A 21,880-nucleotide genomic window follows, 5' to 3' on the forward strand; every position below is an offset into this window, starting at 1 on the left:
CCACTACCTACTACCTTGATTCCTATTTTCTTATGTTCTAGTAGAGCTCAAAAAAAACGATTAACTTGAATTGACTGGACAATGTTTGATCTTCTTTTCTTGATGTTAGTGGTGGTTCTATAACCGATGACTATCGAATATTGACATCTTGGGAAACTAGGTGTTGGTCTCGGCCAGTGTGAGCTTCTTCAATGAGTGCCTATGAGTGCGTAGCACGCGTAGCTGTGAGATTTGATTTCAAATCCTAAGTTAATGGTACTTCGGCCATGCAGACTTACGCGTCTCGGAATGAAATCGGATGTAAAAAAAATACTTTATAAACTATGCTGATGTACATACTACACACATTATTGCTGATCCTTATAACAACCAACAATCATTGATATCAACACCAACATCATACATAGTGATCACCATGAAATCCCAACGCATCGCTGTCGCCGGTGGCCAGGGTAAAATCGGGAAACACATCGTCGAAGGACTCCTCGAAGCCAAACAGCGATACTCCCTCGAACTCATCATCGTCCTCTCTCGTTCCGGGGCACCCGATATCACCTATGCAGGCAACAGTGCCCCCGTCATCGCTGTGGACTACACCGACCAAGCGTCTTTACAGAGTGTGTTGGACAAGTACAAAATCGACACCGTCATCTCCACTATCAGCGGCCACACCCCCGATGCATTTATCACATCCCAAGAAAACCTCCTCCAAGCCGCACTGAAAGTCCCCTCCTTCCATCGCTTCGCCCCCAGCGAATTCGCTATCCCCTCCGAACAAGTCGCCGACAAAATAAAACTCTACCAAATGAAACTCCCCATCCTCCAATCGCTCCGCAGAGCCAAACAACAACAACAACAACAGCGTCCTGGTGGTTCGTTCGAGTTCAGTATAATCAACTGCGGGATGTTCATGAACTATCTCGGGTACGGGAACACTAAACCCGACGGGCACAAAGCGCATGGGTACCTCGCGCGGTTTCCGATAATCTTTGATTTGTCGAGACGATATGCGGATATCCCGGGGGATGGGGAGAAAGAGATCATTTACACGCACGCGGATGATGTGGGGAGGTTCGTTGCTGCGGCGACGCAGTTGGATGTGTGGGAAGAGTATTTCGATATGGCGGGGGAGGTGGTGACGATTAATGAGGTTCTCCGGATGTGCGAGGACGTGTGTGGTGAGTAGCCACGACTATCTGCCAAACTATCTGCCAAAGTCATTCACTGAATCGTCTCTAGGCACCAAATTCGACGTCAAATACAATTCCCGAGAAGACATACTCGCGCGGATGAGTTCCGCCCCAGAGAAATTCATGGAGAACTTCTTCATGGAAGGGTATTTAGCGACTATCGATGGGGATTCTGATGCTATAAGGCCTAATAACCTGAACAAGTTGGTGGACGTGAAACCTATGGGGGTGCGTGAGTATCTGGAGAAGTGGTGGGGGAATTGATATAATACTATGAGTAGGGTGGGATTTGAAGGGGACGTACTGTACATATTTGTTTGTTTGTTTCGTTTGTTTCGTTTCGTTTGTAGGGTATGATAAGGGCAAGGCAAGGTCATTCGCTGGCCCCGTCCCCATCCAAAGCTAGAGCTCTAAGATACAGAATATCTCAACTGATGCGACGCTCGATTTGCGACACATGACAGACCACATATCACAAGGAAGTCAGTGCGGAATAAGTCGACGCCGCTGCCTCCTCCTCCAACTCAGTAGCCAACTGAAAATTGCCGCTCTCTCTCGAGCGCAGGTAATGCAGGCGCCAATATTTCCACTAACACTCACAGCTACAACCGTCTCGTCTGGAAGCGGAGGAAGTGATGGCAGTGGTGCCTGAGGCGCTAATGCTGGCCAATGGTTCCGGTGTCGGTACAAGTGCAAGTGCCAGCACGGCGGGAGGGATAATGAATACCCAAGGGCATTGGAACACACCATCGATTTGATTATAGCGAACAGGTTGATAACAATGTTTTAGTGTGCTGTGGTTCTGACTTTGTCTTGTCTCTCTCTGTGCACGTATGAGATTCGAATTCCAAATTACATCCAATTTTGCGAACGTTGACGCTAGGGAGTCTTCCGAGCCAGTCGAGGCCAGTCGTCGTTCATAATATTTAAGGCATTTATTTGGTTGTATTTGGCACTGTCTGTCTGATTAGCTAGTAAAGACAATTAAGCGCCCTACACTTGATTGCTCATTTTTGTTCATTGTCTCTCACTGCACGATTTGTGGGCGGAATTGATCTGTCAACTAGCTCTCTTACTAAGTTTACCAGCGGTGGCCAACAATCCCCATGAATTCGGCGAAATAGAGCAACATATTTTTCCTCGTCTTGACTATGCTCGGCATGAATTTGACGCGTCCCGGAATGAAATCGGATGCAAAAATAGTGCTTACAATTGATGATTTCTCATTCTCAATATACCGCAGCGTTAAACACTTAAAAGGGCTTAAGAGCTAATCCTAAACATAGTACACCCGTACAACACAAACAACCAACGACCATGAAATCTCAACGCATCGCTGTCGCAGGTGGGCAAGGTAAAATCGGAAAACACATCGTTGAAGGACTTCTCGAAATCAAACAGCTGTACTCTCTCGAAATCATCGTCCTCTCTCGTTCCGAGTCACCCGACGTCACTTATGCAGGCAGTAGTGCGCCTGTCGTCGTTGTTGATTACAATGACCAGGCTTCTTTACAGAAAGCGTTGAATCAGTACAAGATCGATACCATCATTTCTACGACAAGCGGCTTTTCTCCTGACCCGTTCATCTCGTCGCAGATAAACCTCCTTCAGGCTGCATTGACAGTGCCCACATTCCGTCGATTCGCCCCGAGCGAATTCACCGCCGCTCCATCAGAGCAAGTGGCAGATAAAGTAAAGCTGTTCCAAATGAAACTCCCCATCATCCACTCCCTCCGCAAAGCCAAACAAGAGCGTCCTGATTCTTTCGAGTTCAGCATTATTAGCTGCGGCATGTTCATGAACTATCTCGGGTACGGGAATACCAAACCGGAAGGACACAAAGCGTTTGGGCATCTTGGGGCTTTCCCGTATATCTATGATCTGTCGAAGCACACCGCAGATATACCTGGCGATGGAGAGAAGCAGATAAGGTACACGAGCGCGGATGATGTGGGCAAGTTCGTAGCGGCGGCGACGCAGCTTGATGTTTGGGAGGAGCACTTTGAAATGGCTGGGCAAGTGGCAACTATGAATGAGATTCTCCGAATGTGTGAGGATGTGCGCGGTAAGTATCCACGACTATCTGTCAGTTATGATATTACTCATTAACTTATTCATCTCTAGGCACCAAATTCGACGTCAAATACAACTCTAGGGAAGACGTAGTGGCGAGGATGAGTTCCGCTCCTGAGAAAGCGATAGAAAACTTTTTCATGGAAAATTATTTAGCCATTATCGACGGGGATGCGGATCTTAAAAGGCCTCTGAACTTGAACGAGTTGGTAGACGTGAAGCCTATGGGGGTCCAAGAGTATCTCTTGAAATGGTGGGGAAATTGATAGGCACATATTTCGTTTGTACTTGGTGTTGTTCATAGCCCGTGGGAACAATGGCATCTGCAGTACCACTACCTGAGTACTCCGAGAGAATAAGATAAGATGTGACGATGAGAAACAGGCAGTAAGAATCGAAAAAAAACGCAACTAGCCTCGCAAGTGTGTAGAGAACCAAGCGGTCCAAGCCTGGGCATACCGGATAGATTCCGGAACGGTGTTCCGAGAGGGCAGGCAAAGTGCTAATCTACATCTCTTTCTCGTTCCTCTGCGTTTTTCATTCTGACTATTTATCAAAATGAACTTTGCCTACGCGAATCATGCCCCCTCGTCGTTCGCTGGACCTTCCTCATCCAAACTTCAAGGACCTTTCGATGACGGGAAAAAGGAAAAGAGACGAAAGGATCTTTCTGGCAAGGTTGTGAAAGAGATAAGTGAGCGGAGAGAAGAGTGAGCACCTTTGTATGTTGTTTTTATAGTTTTTTATAACAATCCCTATAGCGGCAGACACTACACGGAAAACATCAACGTCTTAGTCTCCACTACTGCCTCTCTCTCAACCAACCCTTCGCTCGTACCCTCATATAACCTTCGTCTCCTTCCATTCACCATATCCCGCTCCGCTCTGTTATACCAAGATGAGCTCTCCGAATCCTACTCTCTCTCACGTGCACAAACAGCATTCCTCGAAGAACAGCGCAAAGTCGAAGATGAATGGAAAAAAGGTCGAGATCGCGTCCGAGAACGACTTTTAGAAGGAATCGAAGAAAGGAGAAAAAGAGCTAGAGAAGATAAGGAGGGTGAAGGAATATCAGCTGATGCGACGCTCGATTCGCAGAATAGACCACATATTACAAGAAAGTTGCGGAATAAGATGGGCACGCCGCCTCCGATGACGCCACTTGGCAGTCAATTAGGAAGCGCGGCTGTCTCTAGCGCAGGTAACCCAGGAGCTATAAGCAGTTTCCCGATTACTTCTGGACCATTTCTTAATCCTCACTCGTTATCCGTGGACGAAATACCTTCTCCCTTCCCACTGGCCCTCACAGCTACAGCAATCTCGTCTGGAAGCGGAGGGAATGGTGGCAGCGGTGCTTTGGGTGCTAATCCTGGTGGAGGAAGTGCTAGTGGTCCTGGTGTCGGTGGGAGTGCTAGCACGGCAGGAGGTAGAAGAAGACCTAAGGGCAGTGGAACGCATCAGAGTCAAGCGATTGGAGGGTTAGGGAAAAGTTTGGCAATGTTGAATGCTTTGAAGGATACGGAGATCGAAGCGGATTTGGGAGAGATTAGGAGAGGGAATAAGAGGAGGAGAGCAGCGGTTGCTGCAGGTGCCAAGTAGTAGTGAGTGTGTTCTTTCTGTTAATATATATCTACTTTGGGAACTCATCCAGCTTAGCAGCGACTTTCCACTTACTTCTTGTTACGATTATCATTCTCTACACTTATTAGTGACAACGGTCCTAAACTTTTTACTCTCGCTGAACTTCGACTTTCGTGGTTCTCGTTGCAACGACAACCGCTAACAAACTCCTTCTGTCTCAAAACCTAGGCTTTAAATTCTACCCATCCTATCCTATGCAGGACACACATTGTTATGTGGACGTGCCTCGAGAGACAATATTTGAAAGACTCGTGCGCAACAAACGTAACACTTGCTGCGCTTACCTGGCTTGTGCCCTCGAATACTCACAGCGCGTTATCCGGGCGGAATTTCATGCAAATACTGAATCACCCATTTCCTTCATGTCAAGCGCATCTCAACTCTTCACTCGTCATTACGCTTCCGTTTGAATACTTCGATCTACAACTTTAGACCCTGGTACGACTTTCGAGCTTTGACCTCCTTCGTCCTTCTCTTCCGAAACCCAATTCGGTATATTCCAATCTTGCCATTGAGCATCTTCGATACCTTCAGGAAACTTGGACTCTGTCAAATGAACACGGAGTGAGGACCGGAGACGAAATGAAACGAAACAGAAAACGCAGTCAAGTGATCTCGACACATACCTATAGGAATACACCTAATCTTGAAGAAGGTAACCCAGCGGAGCCATGTTGGATCGTAAGGAAAGTGCATGATCGCGTGAAGATGCTCTCCGCTGGTCACAGTAACGACCTTGGTAGAATCTTTATGTTGGCGAGATTGTTCGTACGATGGAATGCGGGTGCTTCCTTCGCTGTACGATGGAAGTCTCGAAGGAAGGCTACTGTAGATCTAAAAGTTGAGGGGAAAATTCGAATTCACTATCTTATCTGTACACATAACATTCAAATACTCACAATGATAGCCTTTAGGTCCTTGAACATTTCTCGTTGAGTTAGTGTGATATAACACTGAGCCAAGTTAAGCAAATATAAAGAAATCAGTGATATGTATGCCAATCGTTACCTTGTTGTACGGGAATAGTCCAGTCCGCCCCTTATTTTTGGAAACAGTGTTCTTTAGCATGAAAAGAAGAAAGCCCTGGGTAATTAAGTACACACTCTATCATTAAAATCTGGAAGCTCGTCTTCGAAATCACCTCTTTGCAAAATAGAGATGACTGGATTTAGAACATGTGGTTCTTGTGGTTCCCTTTGGGTAGCGAAGAGATTTTCAGCAGGGAGGTGCAGAGTATGACTGCTGTTAAGTTTTGATAATCCAATCTGTGTTTGAATTTGACGGTTAAGACGAAGACTTGATATTATGTATGTCCTATGTGAGCAGAAAAGTACACACATATCTCGAATAGCCAAAACCAATCAATACCTCCTTTTTAGGGTCATATACATCATCTTTCTTCGTGTTTCGAAACAGGTTGGCAATAGGAATTGCGTTGCAAAAGCTGACGAGCGTCGAAACCAACAGCATAAACAGGACGACATTCCGAAAATTCCTATTACTGTCGAATCGTTGATTGACGCAACGACCAGTAATTATTGCCATGATCAGCGCTGATAACTGTACGCGTATACAATAAAATGAGCGTCTGGAGGTGGGTCGGAAGAAATTTGAGCCAAAGACCGGCTTCAGCGAGCAGACAAGTTGTTGAAGGGAGCTGGAAAGTCGACTGCGGAGAAGGGTTCGGCGGGCTTTTTATATGCAGACGCATTCCGACGGAGAGCATAGGAGTTTTTAACGGATGCTTGTCATTAGCATTCATTTCAGCCTGCAGACTCCTGCAGGGCGATCCTGGGCGATCCTGGCTTGCGAAACTGCTAAAAGTTGAAACCTATAAAGTTATGGGCTGCCTTGTGGCCAAGTGAGCCAAAATTATTTCTGAAAGCTTGCAAAGCGCCTGAGCTATCAGGATTCGACCTGCGATAAGTGAAAAGACGGAGGAAGAGATTCGTCCCAATCTTATCTTATCTCCCATGATCGGTTGAGTGAACACCTCACGGTTCGCTACCGACGTCCATCCCTCATCCATCATCAGACCTAATTACCATGCTTCAGCCTCTGGAATCATTAATCCACATACGATCCTTCGATCTCCTACTGATCACTATGCTTCTCTTTGCCTTTCTCTCTGCGCCTTCTGTCGGTGTTCTCGTAAATGCCCAGAGCCAGTCGAACCTCAAGACCTTACGGCGAAATCAAGTATCGTTTACCCACCAGCATGAAATAATCCCACAGCCTAGTCATCTATTATCTAAAGAAGCACTTCACTACGCATCACGAGCCTCTATCGATAATCATTTCTTACCGACAACAACTCTTCAGTCAGACCCGGGCCTTGGCCTCAACTTAAAGACTCGACCGACAGCAGTCTACAGGCCCCGTTCCCTAGATGCGTTCCATGAAGCTAGACTTGCTAATAAAGCCCAACACACAGGAAGAGATAGAACTGGAATCAAGTCTGAAATTGGAGCCCGGGTTCGGAAGGATAACGCTGGTGGCTCAGACGGTTTAGATGAAGTTGACGTCAGCTGGGATATCATCCATCTTGACGGACCAGACGTTCGAGACATACATACATTAGCTCAGCTAGCTAGAATGAGCGGGAATGCATATGTCCTTGGGTCGAGTGGAAAGAACTGGTATGAGTTGGACGGGGCATGGAATATCGTATGCAATCCCTATCTCCTTCTCCTGATACATTGTACTAACATAACATATCATTCATATTTCATTGCCTACGAATAATCACTCAGAGCTTTCCTTTTGGCTATGAAGATGCCCAAGACGGTTTCCGGGGCCACGTATTCCTTTCTTCTGACAACTCTACCATCGTGCTCGCTATCAAAGGTACGACATTGCAGGGTCCGACGTCGAAGAAGGATAAGTTCAATGATAATCTGTGAGTATGTAGCGGCTATATATTGCGCCGATGCTCCCGCACACACCTTGAATTCCCGAGCATCGAGGCTTACTTGCTTTAATTACTTCGTCCCGCTGTCCGATGTGGCGGTGTTTGTTTTCTCAACATAGGCTCTTCTCGTGCTGCTGCGCTCGCGTAGATTTCTCCTGGATCTTCCATCAAGTGTGTGACTGCTATTCCGGGAGTTGGAAATGCGATAATACATGTCTGTCTAATGCCTTGGTGGAGGATAGTATGTTTTATACTATCGGAGTGGTAAGTCGACTATTCGTTTACAAGATACATCATACTAATTCTGTCATCTCAATTTCTATCCACTGTTCTGCTGCTACTTGTCTTTTTCCTTTCCTGAAAATTCCAAACTTCAGAACCTTGTTAACGACCTCCGCACCCTTTACCCCAGCGCCAATCTCTGGCTCGTAGGCCACTCACTTGGCGGTGCCCTTGCCTCGCTTCTCGGTTCGACGTTTGGTCTTCCGGCTGTAGCGTTCGAGAGTCCCGGTGAACGCCTCGCGGCGGAGAGATTGGGACTGCCTATGCCGCCTGCACCGATTGGACCAACTGAATCGCAAATGTCCTCCTCAGGGGAAAGCTCAATAATTCCCAGTCTGTCACCAGTAGTTCACGTTTATCATACTGCCGATCCTATACCCCAGGTAACAAGGTTTATTCTCATCTCCCCTAGTTCCCAGTTTTCTCTTTCTTCGTTTGTTTGAATACTAATAACTTGACACGCAGGGAACATGCACCGGCCCCTTCTCTCCCTGCTCCCAAGCAGGATACGCACTCGAAACGCACTGCCACCTCGGCAAAAGCATCGTGTTTGATACAGTGACGGAGTTTGGATGGAGAGTTGATATAAGGAGACATCCGATACGGGAGGTTGTCGGTGTTATGGAGACTTGGAACCAGGAGGAGGCGTCTGAGGAGGAAGACGAGGAGGAGTATTGGCGTAAGTCGAACGGTATAGAGGAAAGAAAGAGTAGGAGTAATAGTGGTAAAAGAAGAAGCAGGCAGGTCCCTGAAGCAAAGGAAGAAATTGATTGTGTGGATTGTTACAAGTGGGAGTTTGGTTCGGAGTTCAAGTATAAGGACTTCGAGGCTTCTGGGTGCGGATCATAGTAGATGGTGAGATGAGGTTTGCCTGTTGGTTTCGATGTAAAGTATGTATGCTGATGTATGTATGTATCATGATCTGGTAGAAGAATGTATATTAATGTAAGTCATGTTCGCCAAGCCAAGTGTGAGAATGAACCGTTGTGATTCAAAACAGTGAGCTCGGGCTCTAATGCTCCCCTCGATGAACCAGTATCTCCCAGGCCCTGGACAATCGTATACAAAGTGAACTACGCAAAGCACTTTATGCAACAGGTAATACTTACTTCAGTCAGAGCCTGATCCAACCTGCTACAACAAACATGCCCGAAAATTTTCAAGTTGCTGCTATTAAAGCTCCCAGCGTTCCTTGGTTTATGTACGTAGATCTAAATTTCTCTTCAATTTTCTTCTCCTTTATCATCTTCAAAGCCATTCGCCACCCAGTCCAGGATCATTGGTGTTAACTTCTGCCTCGCCCCTAACGGTCTATCCCCCACATAAAAGTCAAAAAATGGATCATTATGTACTCCTCCTTTGAGCTCAAAAAATTCTGCCTTTCCATGCCACGGCTGAATTTTCTCCTTGAAAAAAATGCGATCGGCATCTCTCAAGCATTCAAATTCGCCAGTGGACACAAGTACTCTTTCAACAACATCCGACAACCCTTTGTACCAATCAGAAGGTGCACGAATGGGATCCACAAATGGCACATCAAAGGAAGGATTTTGTAGCCCGGAGAGAACGTCAGCGCCCCAACGAACAAGAGAGTTCGTGCTGAGTACGTCGGTGTGATCATTTTCAACGAATGAAGGAAGGATTTCGTTGCTCTCTTGAGAACCTGCGCCTGTCATCGAAATCCAGGGCGACATCATATAGGCCCCTCGTAAACGGGTTCCGGGAGGAATAATTGGCGGAGAGAATAGCGGGTGAAGCATGGAAGAGAGTATCTGGGATACAAGGTTTCCGCCAGCTGAATCACCAACAAGTTGAAGGTTCGATGGCTTGACATTTTCAACGAAGGTCAAATGCTTGATTGCTTGATTTGCTTGCCAGAGGGGTGTCGGGAAGTGTGCCACAGGGATGACAGCTGAACAGAGAAAATAGCGGATGATGATTAATCTCTACTTAGGCGAATATGCGGTCATGCTTACAGTACGACATTATCGCGATGCCAACTTCCAATCCTCGTCTTTCAAGCTCTAGTTGAATAAACCTCCAAAAAGGAAGCATAAAATTCTGCAAGGGAGCTATATACGCTCCACCTGAACGTACATGTCAACAGATCAGACTAGACCAGGACTGAATGGGAAATCATTCATCATCCTCGATCCAACGCACCATGACAAAAGAGGATGACTTTTTCAGTTTTTTTCGGCCCAATCCACAACAGTTTTCCTTCGCCTTGTAGTTCGTCAATCGTGATAGGAAGTTTCTCTTTTCTGGCCCATTTAGAATAGATCCCTACTGAAGTACCCAAAAAGTACTGGAGCTCTACGTCGGGGAGGGTATCCGTTACAAATCGGAATAAAGTGTCACCAACGACGCGCTTGAAGCTTTTTGTCTTAGACCGAGCAACAAGAGGCGAGACAAGAATTTCGAACGGTAAAACAAAAACTATGAACATTCCGAGGCCAATTGTGAGAGGGCCACCATTTTACCTGGCGATGAATGACTTACGCAGGCGCATGAGCTTGATCTTCATCCAAAGATACCTCGGCCAGCCCATCGCTGCATATTTGGAGTTGTCTAGTTTGGGGGGTGCGCTGTATGAGAGAAGAGCCATTTAAAGATTAATTATTCGATTCGCGAGGCCAGTTCTGAGGATTTATACCTCGGGAATTGAATTTACACCCTCATGTAGTCAGGATATATTACTAGCTCTGGGAGAAGATCGGTGAAAACTGGGACTGTCGTTATCCGTAAGGATATAGTGCGGGAACACGATTTGAAATTGACGACCCACCTACCCACTGCACACACTACGTATGTGCCATAGATACATATAGAGCAATAGTATCGTACGGTTGTACACGGCTGATCAGCTTGACGGAAAGGAGCGGAAAGGTAGGTTAATAGGAAATCTTGAATGACCACATTCAACTTCAGGCAAATGGAGATTGAGTACTTACTGTATCATTTCGATCACGGCCTGCGAACTACTCACACTTTTTACTGTTCACAGGAGCCTGTAAACTGCTGACGGGCTCTTGGAACAGCCCGATCGCTTCCTTCCAAATTTCAGCGCCGTATTTCGTTTCTAAACCACCTTTTTTGCCTATAGCATGAAGTCACAGAGTATGTTTGAATGTGACATTCACATGACATTGTGTGACCATTAAGTGACTGCTCCCGAAATATTACCGCTGTTCGGTTTACGTTTAGCTCAATTCCAAGTCTGTTCTCATTTTCTTTCCTCACCATATGCTACTTATGTATGGAGGATGAAGGAGGTTCAATCGCACTCCGAAGATTGCAGTGTTGTCTGCTGCAGAGCTATGCCTGCCAATCATGATGCCAGTGCTTAGACCAGCTCATGAGGAAGCAAACATCCATAGATGTGGTCAATACTATCAGGCAATCACTTACAATTCACGTTTTCACCTTCTTGGATTATTATAAGATGGGAGAGTGACGAAGGAAAGAGAAAGCTAGTTGAAATGATATCAAAGGATCCCGTGTATGACAAAAGTAAAAGGTGAGCTCCCCGTTGGATTTGGTCATTATTTAACTCTGATTTAACTAGTTGACAACAAAGGTACGAACAGAGAAGTACACTCGGGCCTAAGTTTGACTAATTGAATTTGAATTCATGAAATAGAACAACATGCTCGGTTGGAGCAAGCAGGACGAGATCGCTACACTGTTATTGGACGATCCGATGCACATCGCTGGTATATCCTTTTTCTGGATATCATGGACGTTGACATAAGTAGTTTTCACCCGGTTCAGTATTCGAACCCTTCATCAACTTCGCAAGAACTCTATGGTAAATATGCTGGTGTTATCTTCCCGCGGAATTCTTGGTTGCTACCTGCAAATTGTTGGCTCATAGAAGATATGTTACAGCACGTATGTCCCAAGGAGATCTACGCTTACGAGCAGCAAGTGGTGGATTAGAACGGGATGACTGTAACCAATCTCGATTCGTCAAGAGGTACATAAGGAATTGGGCCCGCATTTGTTCTTTGTTCAGTTTCGTTCGCTAGGTCATCGGCTGACATTCTACTAATTTGCTAGCAAAACTCACAATTGTTGATTACAATTGCAGATAGCGAAACTCGAATGCGCTTTCTTGAGCACGCTAGTCCCGACTTCAGGCTTCGAAATCCGCTCAGGGGTCGCCTTCATCTCACCCCTCGGTTTTATCTTATATGTCCTCGTCATTATCTGGACGAGCCGACAAACGATCCTACACCCCATGCACACGCTTTTCCAGTGACAACATAGTGCACCCCATTGTGCACGCCAATGGTCCGTTGACATAGGTATACCGAAATGACTGACAAGCATCAGCAAATTAACGGTTCCAAGTCTAAAACCCTCATTTGAGCTCCGAGTGTAAATGGGGTTCGAGTCTGCGACTACATTCTTGGACATGACAGTGCAAATATACCATAGTCTTCAAGCAGACAAGCTTGCGTGATAAAATTTATACGCTTCGACGCTTCAACTTTAGGACCTACAGTATGTATGTCACGTCGGAAAAAAAATGCAGTCATAACATAACAGTCACAGCTTACATACATGGTTATCGCGGGAGAACAGACAGGCTGAGGCAAGGACGAGGCCACCTGGAAAGTTTTAGTGCAGTGGAGTCTAGACCCCACTCCCTCCGCAATCGTACGCCATACTTCACTGCGTCAACTGCGCGTCATAGTCTTATCATTTCATCGGATCTATTTCTGTGTATACTATATATACAGCAGACCTCTATCCTGTCCCATCTTATACTTACATTCACACAAATGTCGAACTTATTCAACAAGATGAAATCTAAAGCTACATCCGGCGGTGGAAAGGACGAAGAGGAACAAAGATTCTCTATTCAACCTCATCCTGCTGTGAGCCTTCCCGCCTTTTACATCGATTGGGATAACTAAAACCCAATCGTTACAGACAACAAACAACCCCGCTGACCTTCAGAATCCAACCCCTGGAACAGGCATGGGTCTAAACAATAACGAGCAGATGGCTCCTTTCCATGCTCGCGACCCGCACGTTCCGACAGATCCGCAGGTGATGGAATCGTTGGGAAAGCAGGAAGTTAAGGTGGGTCTGAATGAACGTCCATTGTTCGAAGTTCCATACTCAAATTAACTTCTGTCCTGACAGAGTCGCGATGAATTACGAGCCCGACAGGCCGAGTTGAACAGAAAGGATTGAACTAGGCCGTCAGAGGCCGTCTGGGTGTGCTCATCATGACCCAGTTCCCTTTTGATCCACAGACTGTCTTTATCATACATGGCCTGGGTTACCAATCGGTCGCTGTTCTCCCGTCTACATGTACATTCACAAAATACTTTGTACCATAATGTAGTTTAATCAAATTGTTGTATTTCCACCTCGCTCTTACAAGTATCGAGTTGAAATGAATCAGACCTGTTTATCGATACTTTTACGATGTAAGGAGGCCTATTCGAAAGCCATTACACGTTACAGTTCACGTTAATGGGTACATAAGGACAGGATAAAGGAATGTCAACGAGACCCGAGAAAATGTCCAACAATCGTATTGTCCATCCGAGTATTTCAAACTTCACAACCAATGACACTCTCTTTCCTCAGAAATAATACTGTGGTGCATAGAATCCAAGATCTGAGTCATCACTCCTCGGGTTCGTAGCAACGACATTCGGGAGGGAGTCTCCATCTGCCAGGTTATCCCTCGAATACGTGAAACTGTATCGTTCAGCACCATCCGGGTCCGAGGATTGCGGCACACCCAAAAAGCTAATGGACGGAAGAGGATCCCGACCGGTTTCTCCAAACGCAGTCGGCTGTATTTCGATCCTGAAGAATTGGCGGAGCTGGCTTTCGTCGTCGAGGACGCTGCAGTCTGAGCCGTAGAATTCCGTGGTGACATAGTCTATACATATATGGTGCGGAAGAAACAGAGTATCGATGAAACAATTAATCAATGATAATCTGGGGTCTACATCAATTCCTTACCGCCAAGCTGAGATCCAGTAACGCAAAGACCAGTGTTGACATCTTGAAGTTGGCCATAAAGGAAGGAGATGCCGGTATCACTATAAGATTGATCCCAACCCATGAAACTGGAATTGCAGGTGTTAAAAATGAACTAATGTGTCGGTTAATTGGGATATCTGGCGCTGAATGTACAGGTGCGACGAACCTCGGAGTTTGTAGGGCTGAATATCTTCAGAAGGTAAGCCTCCACACCATTAACAACATAATCCGGTGCATGAAGGGATGCACCAGTGCGGGTGATGCTAGGATTATCGAGCATATCGAGCTGCAAGGTCCCGTTGACTGCTGGTGTACATTGGAGGTTGCTGGCAGCGGGGGCAGCAAGAGCAGCAGAGGCAAACGCGAGAAGTGACCAAGACAGCATAACGGAGGGGGTTGAGTAGCTGGATATTTTTCCTTGAGGAAGATGCAGGGGGTGACACCCGTCAAAATCCGAAAGATATCAATGTCCGTTGGTGTCTGTTTGTTCACCATCTAAGCGCTGGAGTTGCCGCACCTGCCGATTGATGCCGTGCGTACCTTGAGCCTTCAAAGTTCAAAGTTTCAATGCGTTCAATGCAACCCTCAGAATCGTTGTATTTTAAAATTTATCTACGTTTAGTTATATGCTCTGTAGTGTCAGCATTAGAAAGCCCTCGCTTCCTTGATAATTCATCTATCTGTAGTTGGAGATCATCAGATATTGGTATGCCATCTGCATCCCGAAAATCCATTGTTGCATCTTCAGGAATCCGCCACGGTAGTACGATAAAGAAGCATCTCGGCCGTCTAGCGCATGGAAACCGAGAGCATTGACAATGGTATAAGAACGAGATAAGCACTCGATGAACCTCTGTAAATCGATAATAATTTCTAATTCAGCGGTAGGTGCGGCAACTCCAGCGCTTAGATGGTGAACAAACAGACACCAACGGACATTGATATCTTTCGGATTTTGACGGGTGTCACCCCCTGGGAAGATGGTTCCTTTTATACGATTACGTTTAGGGTTTTGAATATCCGTTGAAACGAAGTCTTAAATTGTAAGGCCTGATGGCTGAGACATTACCATATGAGCATATGTAGGTTCGGTATAAAGTGCCCGTTGAGGGAGAAGAAACATGATGATATGTGTTGGGGAAGGATCTAGGTGAAGTCGGGATGCGTTCAATGAATGTAATTGTTGAAGAGAGAGAAAGCTAAAGTTAGCGTCTGGAAGAAGAGTTAGAGGAGAAGGGGAAATAAGTAAGGCAACTCACCAGAACTGAGAGTACAACAGGTTACAGAGCATTTTGTCGACCATTGTCAACGCGATCGTGATGCGTCGGGAGCACTGCATTGAACGCTATAGAACACAGAACTCCACGTAACGCCTGATAGATAGCACAATTAATATCGATATCATGGTATTCAAGGTAGATCTATACGACGTACCTTGGCCTACCTTGGCATCATGAGACTGAGGTCACTTAAGCGGCGGCACACACACACCTCGTTACTCGTTCGCATAATATCCCCCAACGCTCAACGCATCCATAGTGAGTATTCTACGCTCAGTGCAGACCAGATACATAGCAGCCCCAGTCACTTGCGAATCAAGCAAAGACAAAAGCCTGATATATAGTATGACGATTTGTTCAATTCCATGCTCGAATAGGTTGGATATTCCATCAGCGCAGACGAGCGGAACATTGATTCCAGCAGTGTGTCTTGTTCGAGCTTGGATGATTCCACGAGAGGGCAGAACAAATAAAGCTGTTCATAGCTTCGAAATGAAGCTCAAGTTGAAGGTGCCCCTGGGCGGTAGGTTTACTAATGAAGGAATATTAAGCAGGCGAACTCAATTTCTAGGCTAGGCTTCTGGAATTGCCCTTTGCGGATGAGAATTTTGGTATTCCGAGCTGGTAATTTCGATACTGGGATAGGTGTCTTTGCGTGTAGAATTCGCTTCGTTTCAAGGAAGAAAGAGGAAGAAAGTGAGAGCTGAGATCGCGTCTGGCTGAAAGTTGATACATTGAATCGGGAAAGAGAGCTCTAGGTAAAAAATGCACAATGGGTTCAATCGTCGACCGTGAAAAGTATGAAATCGTACCGCGATACAACCACGTTGATCCTCGTTGATACACCGGTATTCCGGTCCGAATGCAACCTCTTCAATGTCCACTCCCGTTGTAACTGTATACTACGGTTCCCTCATCAATCCCACTACACTTACGACCTACGAAGCAACAGCGAGCTGTTTACTTGCTGTTAATGCTCAAGGAAACATCGATTGGATTGTTCACGATGTCAAAGACTCTTCCATCCAGGAAACATTGCTTCAGAAAGGTTTGTTGAATACAGATGTTGAAATCGTCGCGCTACAAGAAGGTCAATTTATTATGCCCGGATTCGTGGACACGCACACAGTATGTGATATTTACTTTAGTGGTTCGTTGAACAAAACTGACCCGCGCATCAGCATGCTCCTCAAGTACCCAATCTTGGAACGTGAGTCAACTCCTTGATTGTTTACAACCAAGTAATCGAAGATTGTCACCTCACAGAGGATATCAATCCGAGCTTCTGGACTGGTTAGAGAAGTTCACTTTTCCACTGGAATCTAAGTTCCAAGATGTTGGGTTTGCGAAAGAAGTCTATCCTTCCATCGTCAAAAAATTCATTGCTACAGGAGTGGGTGGCATTCGATATGCCTCTCTCTGTACGACGCGATTGACGACCTATCAAAGACCACAACGTGTTGCTACTACGGCACACTTCATCTTGAATCTAACAAAGTGCTGGCTGACATCGTTCATTCATTAGGTGAGTGATATTCTGTCTTCCGGACAACTTGGCTGATCCAACTCAACTTCCTCCAGGACAACGGGCTTTAATCGGCGTACGCTTTTGAAAAACTCTGAGCATTTCCCATTCTTAAATCACTCTGTACATCTTATCAGAAATGCAATATGGACCGCCACTGCCCCCCGTACTATATCGAATCATCACCTAGCAGTTCTATTTCCAACACTCAGGCCTTTATTTCATACGTTCGCTCTCTTCCCCCGGGTCCTTCAAATGAGCCCCTCATCTATCCGGTCCTCACCCCTCGCTTCGCCATATCCTGCTCCAACGAACTGTTATCCTCTCTCAAATCCATTGTTCATTCCGATACCCAGCTTCATATCCAAACACACATTGCAGAAAACCTCAAAGAGGTCGAGTTCACGAAAGAATTATATCCGGATGTCGAACACTACGCCGGAGTGTATGATTCGTACGGATTGTTGAGGACTAATACGATTTTGGCACATGCGGTGTGGTTGGAGGAGAAGGAAATTGACCTAGTGAAGGAAAGGAAGGCGGGGATTAGTCACTGTCCGACGAGTAATTTCAACCTGAGGAGTGGTGTGGCTCCGATTGGGAAATACCTAGATCGAGGTTTGAAGGTGAACTTCATTCCTTGATCTTTGCTCATACCATGTTTTGACTCTTTACACGCAGGTTGGGCTAGGGACAGACGCTTCTGGAGGCTTCTCACCTTCGATGCTTGTCGCCATGCGGAATGCCAGCATAGCATCCACTGTTGTCGCTTTGCAGAACAATCCCACCAACACTCCCGCCGATGAAGGCAAATTCATCAATCGCCAGCTTCCTCTCGCGACGCTGCTTTACCTCGCGACGAAGGGCGGAGCGGAAGTCTGTGTGCTGGATAAGCAGATCGGGTCCTTGGAACCGGGAAAAAGTTTCGATGCGTTGATAGTGGATGTGCGCACTAGTGATTCTGCAACAGCAACCAAGAATCCCAACCCAGCATTATGGAATATCCCAGCTGCATCTCCTATCTCGAGTTTGTCACCCCAAGCCGTCTTGGAAGGGATGCTCGAGAGATTCATCTTTTGCGGCGACGATAGGAATATATCTGCGGTGTATGTCCAAGGAAAGTTAATCGGAGGAACTAAGGCTTATACCTGATGGTAAGATATATCTCAGTCATTTACTCGGGATCTTCAAATTGCTTCGCATAATGGGATACCACGGTATAGAATACTATAGTATGCTAGGAGGTATTAGTAGATTTACACTTTCTTGTAACCTTGTGCCGATTATAGCAGTTCGACGTCCCCTCGCACCAGAAGCTGTTCGATGAATGAGAAGGGCATTAAAGATATATGACCACGCTTCATCTCCAGAGTTAGATCCCTGATAAGAATTAGTACAGAGGTGAAGAGTAAACTTCTATAGGTAAACTCACTCATGGAAACGTATAGGAGGACAGTCTCGCAAAGCATGGACAAATACAGCCCGGCTATCGTCGGGTTTAGTGACTATGAAAGATAAGAGGACCAGGAGGAGAGGAATAAGGAAAAGGAAGAAAACAATCAGGCGGTGAGAATTAAAGAGGCGAAAATGACAAACTCATGGGAGGCATAAATATAGGTGTATCGTCTAGATGTGATTGGGTTTCTGGCAAACTCTGAAGAACAGAAGTATGGAAATGACGATCCGTAAGGTGGGCATGTCTGCTGGCATGAGCACGTTCTGCTGTTGTTATTCGGGTTTGAATGGTAGTATCAGTCATGATAAACCGTGCAAATTTCTCGATCTAACACAGCTAAATCAGTTAGTTGAATGTGTTTTTTTCTACGATAAGGTGATCGAACGAAGCTCACTTTGAACAATCGAGTACGAACATACGATCGAACGATGAACTTGACCCTCTCTACCTCCATCTGCACGAGCATAATGCGGATATGTTCTTCTTCCGAGGCAGACGGTTCCCCGCGCAGGAGTTGGACCGCATCAGACTTGAGAAAATATCGTGTTGGCGTAGTTAGTGTGGAATTAGGGTAAGGCCGGAGGAATATATACACACCTGTCTCCGTATATGATCCAACAAGGACGCAAGTAAGTCTTCCTGCGCAGGCAAAATATCTGGTGCATGTCTTTCGTTTATCCAATGTCTCGTAAGCTGTGAAATCGGACTCTCATCGTCCTGCCGCGTATCTAGGATCGGAGCAGTTGAAGCCGGGCGAGCACGAGCGGAAGCAGAAGCACTCGCAGACGCCATCGTAATATCTTGGTCTTCATCATCCGAATCCAACGCTAAGGAGCCGATCCTTGATTTCCTGCTTTTTCCAGATCGAACTAAAGCAGCGGTATTCGCTTCGAACACACCTGCTGCATACTGAGCTTCCCAGTCCATAGCTGAGGTAGATGAGCTCGACATAATTGATGTTTGAAAATTACGAAACAAAGGATAAGCAGGTAACGCGTGTGAGGCTGCCCTAAACACGAAACACTGAACAAATAAATCCAAACACTCTATGATCAAAGAATTGTCGATATCTAGCTCATTCCCAAGGTGACTTGAGATAGCTTGAGGTAGTCCTCCGACAAGGACAGTACCATTATTAGTACTCAATTTGAACGCGTTTACTGATGGTTTCGTTGGACCTTCTTCGTATTCTGTGAGTTTTTTGTTGTGGAGTTAAGCCTTGTATTTTACCAGACTCTACTTCCAGATCTGATACGATGCTATTTTGAGGCAGCGCTGCCACTCCGTATTGCTTGAAGGCTTGGGCGGCATCTGACAACGACTATTAATCAATACCCGCCGCTTGACGCCGTGTCCAAGGAGGTTCAAGGGTTCAATGAGCCTGATACTTACTTAATCCCTGCCCGGTTCCTCTCTTAGTGTGTTCGGGATTATATTTCAAGGCTCTGGCCGAGAGTTCCGCGTAAACTATGCCTACTTTTTTCCCCTAACTCCATTCAAGTTCTGTGCTGTTCTGTGCTAACATAGGCTAGCATGTGTGCGGGTAATGTGCTGTAATGTGGCAGCCAGCGGCATAAATTTAGCCCGCTGATCATCCTGCTCTCCGGGGCTCGATGTCATCAGGCTATAAGTGGTTAGCTTGTTGCCCGCCTACAATCGCCGTCAGAAGGTCAGAGACAGAGAGGCAATTCAGCTACACTATGCTGCAGTATACTGACACTGTCAACAGTATCATTTCTGGATATGTAAGTTGACTAATTCAAGAGGCATATCATCGCGAGTTTTTTACTATACAGTGTCGAACGTTGCTCGCATGCTGCACTAAATACGATTTTTGTGATCATACGGAATGTTCACGTTTGACCTGCGTCTTACCCAGGTCCAATTTCCTCCTGGCTCCGAACCAGAATGCAAGTGACAAATATGTACTTCAAAGAGGCTTCAGGCGGGACAGACTATGCAGAATAAGTAATTACATAAGGCCGCGGCCGCGCATGCAGTGCAAGTGTTGAAAGGGGCTGCAAGTCAATGAAGTCGTGTCAAGTGTCGAGCTTGTGTTTTCAAGGCTCACTTCATGACTCAAGGTCGGGGGATCTATTAATAAGGCCGAGGGAGTTGTAAGATTAGACCGCACAATACTGGTGTACTATGACAGACTATGACCAGAGTGTACATGCCATGATACTTACAGCTTCAGATTTTGGCTGCAGTGTTTTTTTACCCTGCAGTTAATTTCCGGAATGAGGGTAGTACAGTCCCTACTGTTATCACATAATCAAACCTCAGTATGCAAAGCGAGGAAGATTTAGATATACTAGTAAGACGAATGCATATATGGGAGGTCAGCTTCTCTGGAGGATCGGATAACATACCCAGTAATAATCGTTCCTTGAAGGTTGCAGAAAAAAATTTGCGAAACACTTTCTACGCGCTGGCACAGGCTCGCACACCGCAATGACACTGAGACATACCCTATACTTTACTCCGTTTATACATGAAGCTTGCCAAGTATGTACTGACTTCGAGTTGTATAGCCTATGGAGATGAGCACATGTGTATCACAGGTAAAGCCCCAACGAGCAGTGCATCAGAGTGCAATCCGCCGCATAGACATCGGTACCTATAGGCTTATGCATAGGTCAAACATCCTTGAGTGCGTTATTTTTGGAGTACATATTACCAGGTATTACCCAGGTATGCCTCGGGCAGGTGCTGACAATTTTTTTTACATCCGGATAACAAAGGATGAAACGAATTCACATACTTGGATGAAACACGAGGGAGAATGGTGAGGAGGATGAGGGAGAGGTGGAGGGAATCAGGGTGACGAGATGAGCATAGACTGTGGAAAATATTTGCGAGGAACAGAAATTGATTATCGTGGGTAGTGGACTGTAGATACTTATCTGTGCGCTTACTTACTCGTGTCAACACGTAGGTTCCTGTAGGTTCGTTCCCTCATTGCTTTTACCATAAAAGTATATGTCGAACGTTGGTTCATAGTAGGAGATGGTGTAACCGGGGCAAAGTCGGGTATGTGTTCTTGCTCGGGGCCTCCGACTTGAACAAGGATGCCGCGATTGGTAGAAGATAGATTGACAAATTCGAAGTCGGCGAGAAAGTGAATATCTCAGATTTGACCCGAGCTGGATAATTGTGCCGAGGGCCGGTTTTTATTCTTCCCCACATTGAGAAATTGAAGATGATATCATCAGGAACGACGATTGGGCAACACGAAAAGCTTCTACAGCGCGTTTGGCTCTCGATCTTGAACACACATTCAACAAAATACGAGGAATTGTGATAAGAGAGAGACTGAGGTGACATTTTTCTCGTGAAAATTGGCCAAGGCCCAAGGGGACTTTTCAGAGAATAAAAACCATCAGGTGGAGCTGATCAATGTTTTTGCGCCAATCAAAATAGCTTGTGCTCACGTCAAGGGTCGCGGCGAGTTGTTTAGTACTGGCATGGCCCGACGCCGAGACGAAGTTAGGAAGAGCATTATCG

The 21,880-nt window shown here is 46.0% G+C and overlaps 10 protein-coding genes across 10 annotated transcripts; 6 read left to right on the forward strand and 4 right to left on the reverse strand.

Annotated features, from left to right (window-relative positions):
• Positions 1-1,622, forward strand: C8R40DRAFT_1247962 (uncharacterized protein). The gene is made up of 4 exons (XM_046233649.1): positions 1-104; positions 161-205; positions 273-1,178; positions 1,240-1,622. Exons 3-4 carry the CDS (start codon positions 416-418, stop codon positions 1,452-1,454), a joined length of 978 nt encoding a protein of 325 aa, XP_046088628.1. The 5' UTR covers positions 1-104; positions 161-205; positions 273-415; the 3' UTR covers positions 1,455-1,622.
• Positions 1,623-2,224: 602 nt separating this feature from the next.
• C8R40DRAFT_901285 (uncharacterized protein) lies at positions 2,225-3,605 on the forward strand. Its single transcript, XM_046236626.1, has 2 exons — positions 2,225-3,255; positions 3,315-3,605. Exons 1-2 carry the CDS (start codon positions 2,508-2,510, stop codon positions 3,527-3,529), a joined length of 963 nt encoding a protein of 320 aa, XP_046088629.1. The 5' UTR covers positions 2,225-2,507; the 3' UTR covers positions 3,530-3,605.
• A 1-nt stretch (position 3,606) lies between these two features.
• Positions 3,607-5,008, forward strand: C8R40DRAFT_901286 (uncharacterized protein). The gene is made up of 3 exons (XM_046236627.1): positions 3,607-3,973; positions 4,025-4,864; positions 4,920-5,008. The coding sequence occupies exons 1-2, from the start codon at positions 3,822-3,824 to the stop codon at positions 4,860-4,862; spliced, it is 990 nt and encodes a 329-aa protein (XP_046088630.1). The 5' UTR covers positions 3,607-3,821; the 3' UTR covers positions 4,863-4,864; positions 4,920-5,008.
• A 71-nt stretch (positions 5,009-5,079) lies between these two features.
• On the reverse strand, positions 5,080-6,364 carry C8R40DRAFT_901146 (uncharacterized protein). Its single transcript, XM_046236625.1, has 6 exons — positions 6,008-6,364; positions 5,913-5,942; positions 5,804-5,857; positions 5,531-5,738; positions 5,189-5,450; positions 5,080-5,129 (listed from the first exon to the last, which is right to left on the reverse strand). Exons 1-5 carry the CDS (start codon positions 6,242-6,244, stop codon positions 5,299-5,301), a joined length of 681 nt encoding a protein of 226 aa, XP_046088631.1. The 5' UTR covers positions 6,245-6,364; the 3' UTR covers positions 5,080-5,129; positions 5,189-5,298.
• Positions 6,365-7,010: 646 nt separating this feature from the next.
• C8R40DRAFT_1040142 (Alpha/Beta hydrolase protein) lies at positions 7,011-8,946 on the forward strand (the record flags this gene model as incomplete). Its single annotated transcript, XM_046223891.1, has 7 exons — positions 7,011-7,360; positions 7,433-7,571; positions 7,658-7,803; positions 7,935-8,079; positions 8,193-8,480; positions 8,563-8,744; positions 8,832-8,946. The coding sequence occupies 7 exons, from the start codon at positions 7,011-7,013 to the stop codon at positions 8,944-8,946; spliced, it is 1,365 nt and encodes a 454-aa protein (XP_046088632.1).
• Positions 8,947-9,320: 374 nt separating this feature from the next.
• On the reverse strand, positions 9,321-10,546 carry C8R40DRAFT_1040380 (Alpha/Beta hydrolase protein; the record flags this gene model as incomplete). The annotated part of the gene is made up of 3 exons (XM_046223913.1): positions 9,321-10,009; positions 10,074-10,184; positions 10,261-10,546. 3 exons carry the CDS (start codon positions 10,544-10,546, stop codon positions 9,321-9,323), a joined length of 1,086 nt encoding a protein of 361 aa, XP_046088633.1.
• A 2,141-nt stretch (positions 10,547-12,687) lies between these two features.
• C8R40DRAFT_901913 (uncharacterized protein) lies at positions 12,688-13,463 on the forward strand. Its single transcript, XM_046236628.1, has 4 exons — positions 12,688-12,762; positions 12,846-12,983; positions 13,039-13,191; positions 13,255-13,463. Exons 2-4 carry the CDS (start codon positions 12,888-12,890, stop codon positions 13,303-13,305), a joined length of 300 nt encoding a protein of 99 aa, XP_046088634.1. The 5' UTR covers positions 12,688-12,762; positions 12,846-12,887; the 3' UTR covers positions 13,306-13,463.
• Positions 13,464-13,703: 240 nt separating this feature from the next.
• Positions 13,704-14,497, reverse strand: C8R40DRAFT_1168272 (uncharacterized protein; the record flags this gene model as incomplete). Its single annotated transcript, XM_046231154.1, has 3 exons — positions 13,704-14,008; positions 14,092-14,224; positions 14,279-14,497. The coding sequence occupies 3 exons, from the start codon at positions 14,495-14,497 to the stop codon at positions 13,704-13,706; spliced, it is 657 nt and encodes a 218-aa protein (XP_046088635.1).
• Positions 14,498-16,216: 1,719 nt separating this feature from the next.
• Positions 16,217-18,522, forward strand: C8R40DRAFT_1094292 (uncharacterized protein). The gene is made up of 8 exons (XM_046227646.1): positions 16,217-16,520; positions 16,574-16,602; positions 16,659-16,785; positions 16,842-16,917; positions 16,974-16,993; positions 17,055-17,543; positions 17,599-18,296; positions 18,349-18,522. Exons 1-7 carry the CDS (start codon positions 16,269-16,271, stop codon positions 18,067-18,069), a joined length of 1,464 nt encoding a protein of 487 aa, XP_046088636.1. The 5' UTR covers positions 16,217-16,268; the 3' UTR covers positions 18,070-18,296; positions 18,349-18,522.
• On the reverse strand, positions 18,201-19,165 carry C8R40DRAFT_1040305 (uncharacterized protein; the record flags this gene model as incomplete). Its single annotated transcript, XM_046223906.1, has 5 exons — positions 18,201-18,297; positions 18,350-18,422; positions 18,514-18,700; positions 18,768-18,902; positions 18,971-19,165. 5 exons carry the CDS (start codon positions 19,163-19,165, stop codon positions 18,201-18,203), a joined length of 687 nt encoding a protein of 228 aa, XP_046088637.1.
• Positions 19,166-21,880: the final 2,715 nt, after the last annotated feature.

This window comes from Lentinula edodes, assembly GCF_021015755.1.
Source record: "Lentinula edodes strain Le(Bin) 0899 ss11 chromosome Unknown C8R40scaffold_9, whole genome shotgun sequence".
Taxonomy (NCBI): Eukaryota; Fungi; Basidiomycota; class Agaricomycetes; order Agaricales; family Omphalotaceae; genus Lentinula; species Lentinula edodes.

What these genes read in the sequence shown, in the direction of transcription:
- C8R40DRAFT_1247962 (XM_046233649.1), top strand. Translation starts at nt 416, where the DNA reads ATGAAATCCCAACGCATCGCTGTCGCCGGTGGCCAGGGTAAAATCGGG. An exon ending in GATGTGCGAGGACGTGTGTG is followed by an intron (nt 1,179 to 1,239) that starts GTGAGTAGCCAC and finishes AATCGTCTCTAG; the next exon opens with GCACCAAATTCGACGTCAAA.
- C8R40DRAFT_901285 (XM_046236626.1), top strand. Translation starts at nt 2,508, where the DNA reads ATGAAATCTCAACGCATCGCTGTCGCAGGTGGGCAAGGTAAAATCGGA. An exon ending in AATGTGTGAGGATGTGCGCG is followed by an intron (nt 3,256 to 3,314) that starts GTAAGTATCCAC and finishes ATTCATCTCTAG; the next exon opens with GCACCAAATTCGACGTCAAA.
- C8R40DRAFT_901286 (XM_046236627.1), top strand. Translation starts at nt 3,822, where the DNA reads ATGAACTTTGCCTACGCGAATCATGCCCCCTCGTCGTTCGCTGGACCT. An exon ending in ATAAGTGAGCGGAGAGAAGA is followed by an intron (nt 3,974 to 4,024) that starts GTGAGCACCTTT and finishes CAATCCCTATAG; the next exon opens with CGGCAGACACTACACGGAAA.
- C8R40DRAFT_901146 (XM_046236625.1), bottom strand. Translation starts at nt 6,244, where the DNA reads ATGTGTGTACTTTTCTGCTCACATAGGACATACATAATATCAAGTCTT. An exon ending in TTCCAGATTTTAATGATAGA is followed by an intron (nt 5,943 to 6,007) that starts GTGTGTACTTAA and finishes TCCAAAAATAAG; the next exon opens with GGGCGGACTGGACTATTCCC. An exon ending in GACTATTCCCGTACAACAAG is followed by an intron (nt 5,858 to 5,912) that starts GTAACGATTGGC and finishes AACTTGGCTCAG; the next exon opens with TGTTATATCACACTAACTCA.
- C8R40DRAFT_901913 (XM_046236628.1), top strand. Translation starts at nt 12,888, where the DNA reads ATGTCGAACTTATTCAACAAGATGAAATCTAAAGCTACATCCGGCGGT. An exon ending in CTATTCAACCTCATCCTGCT is followed by an intron (nt 12,984 to 13,038) that starts GTGAGCCTTCCC and finishes CAATCGTTACAG; the next exon opens with ACAACAAACAACCCCGCTGA. An exon ending in TGGGAAAGCAGGAAGTTAAG is followed by an intron (nt 13,192 to 13,254) that starts GTGGGTCTGAAT and finishes CTGTCCTGACAG; the next exon opens with AGTCGCGATGAATTACGAGC.
- C8R40DRAFT_1094292 (XM_046227646.1), top strand. Translation starts at nt 16,269, where the DNA reads ATGTCCACTCCCGTTGTAACTGTATACTACGGTTCCCTCATCAATCCC. An exon ending in GACAACGGGCTTTAATCGGC is followed by an intron (nt 16,994 to 17,054) that starts GTACGCTTTTGA and finishes ACATCTTATCAG; the next exon opens with AAATGCAATATGGACCGCCA. An exon ending in ACCTAGATCGAGGTTTGAAG is followed by an intron (nt 17,544 to 17,598) that starts GTGAACTTCATT and finishes CTTTACACGCAG; the next exon opens with GTTGGGCTAGGGACAGACGC.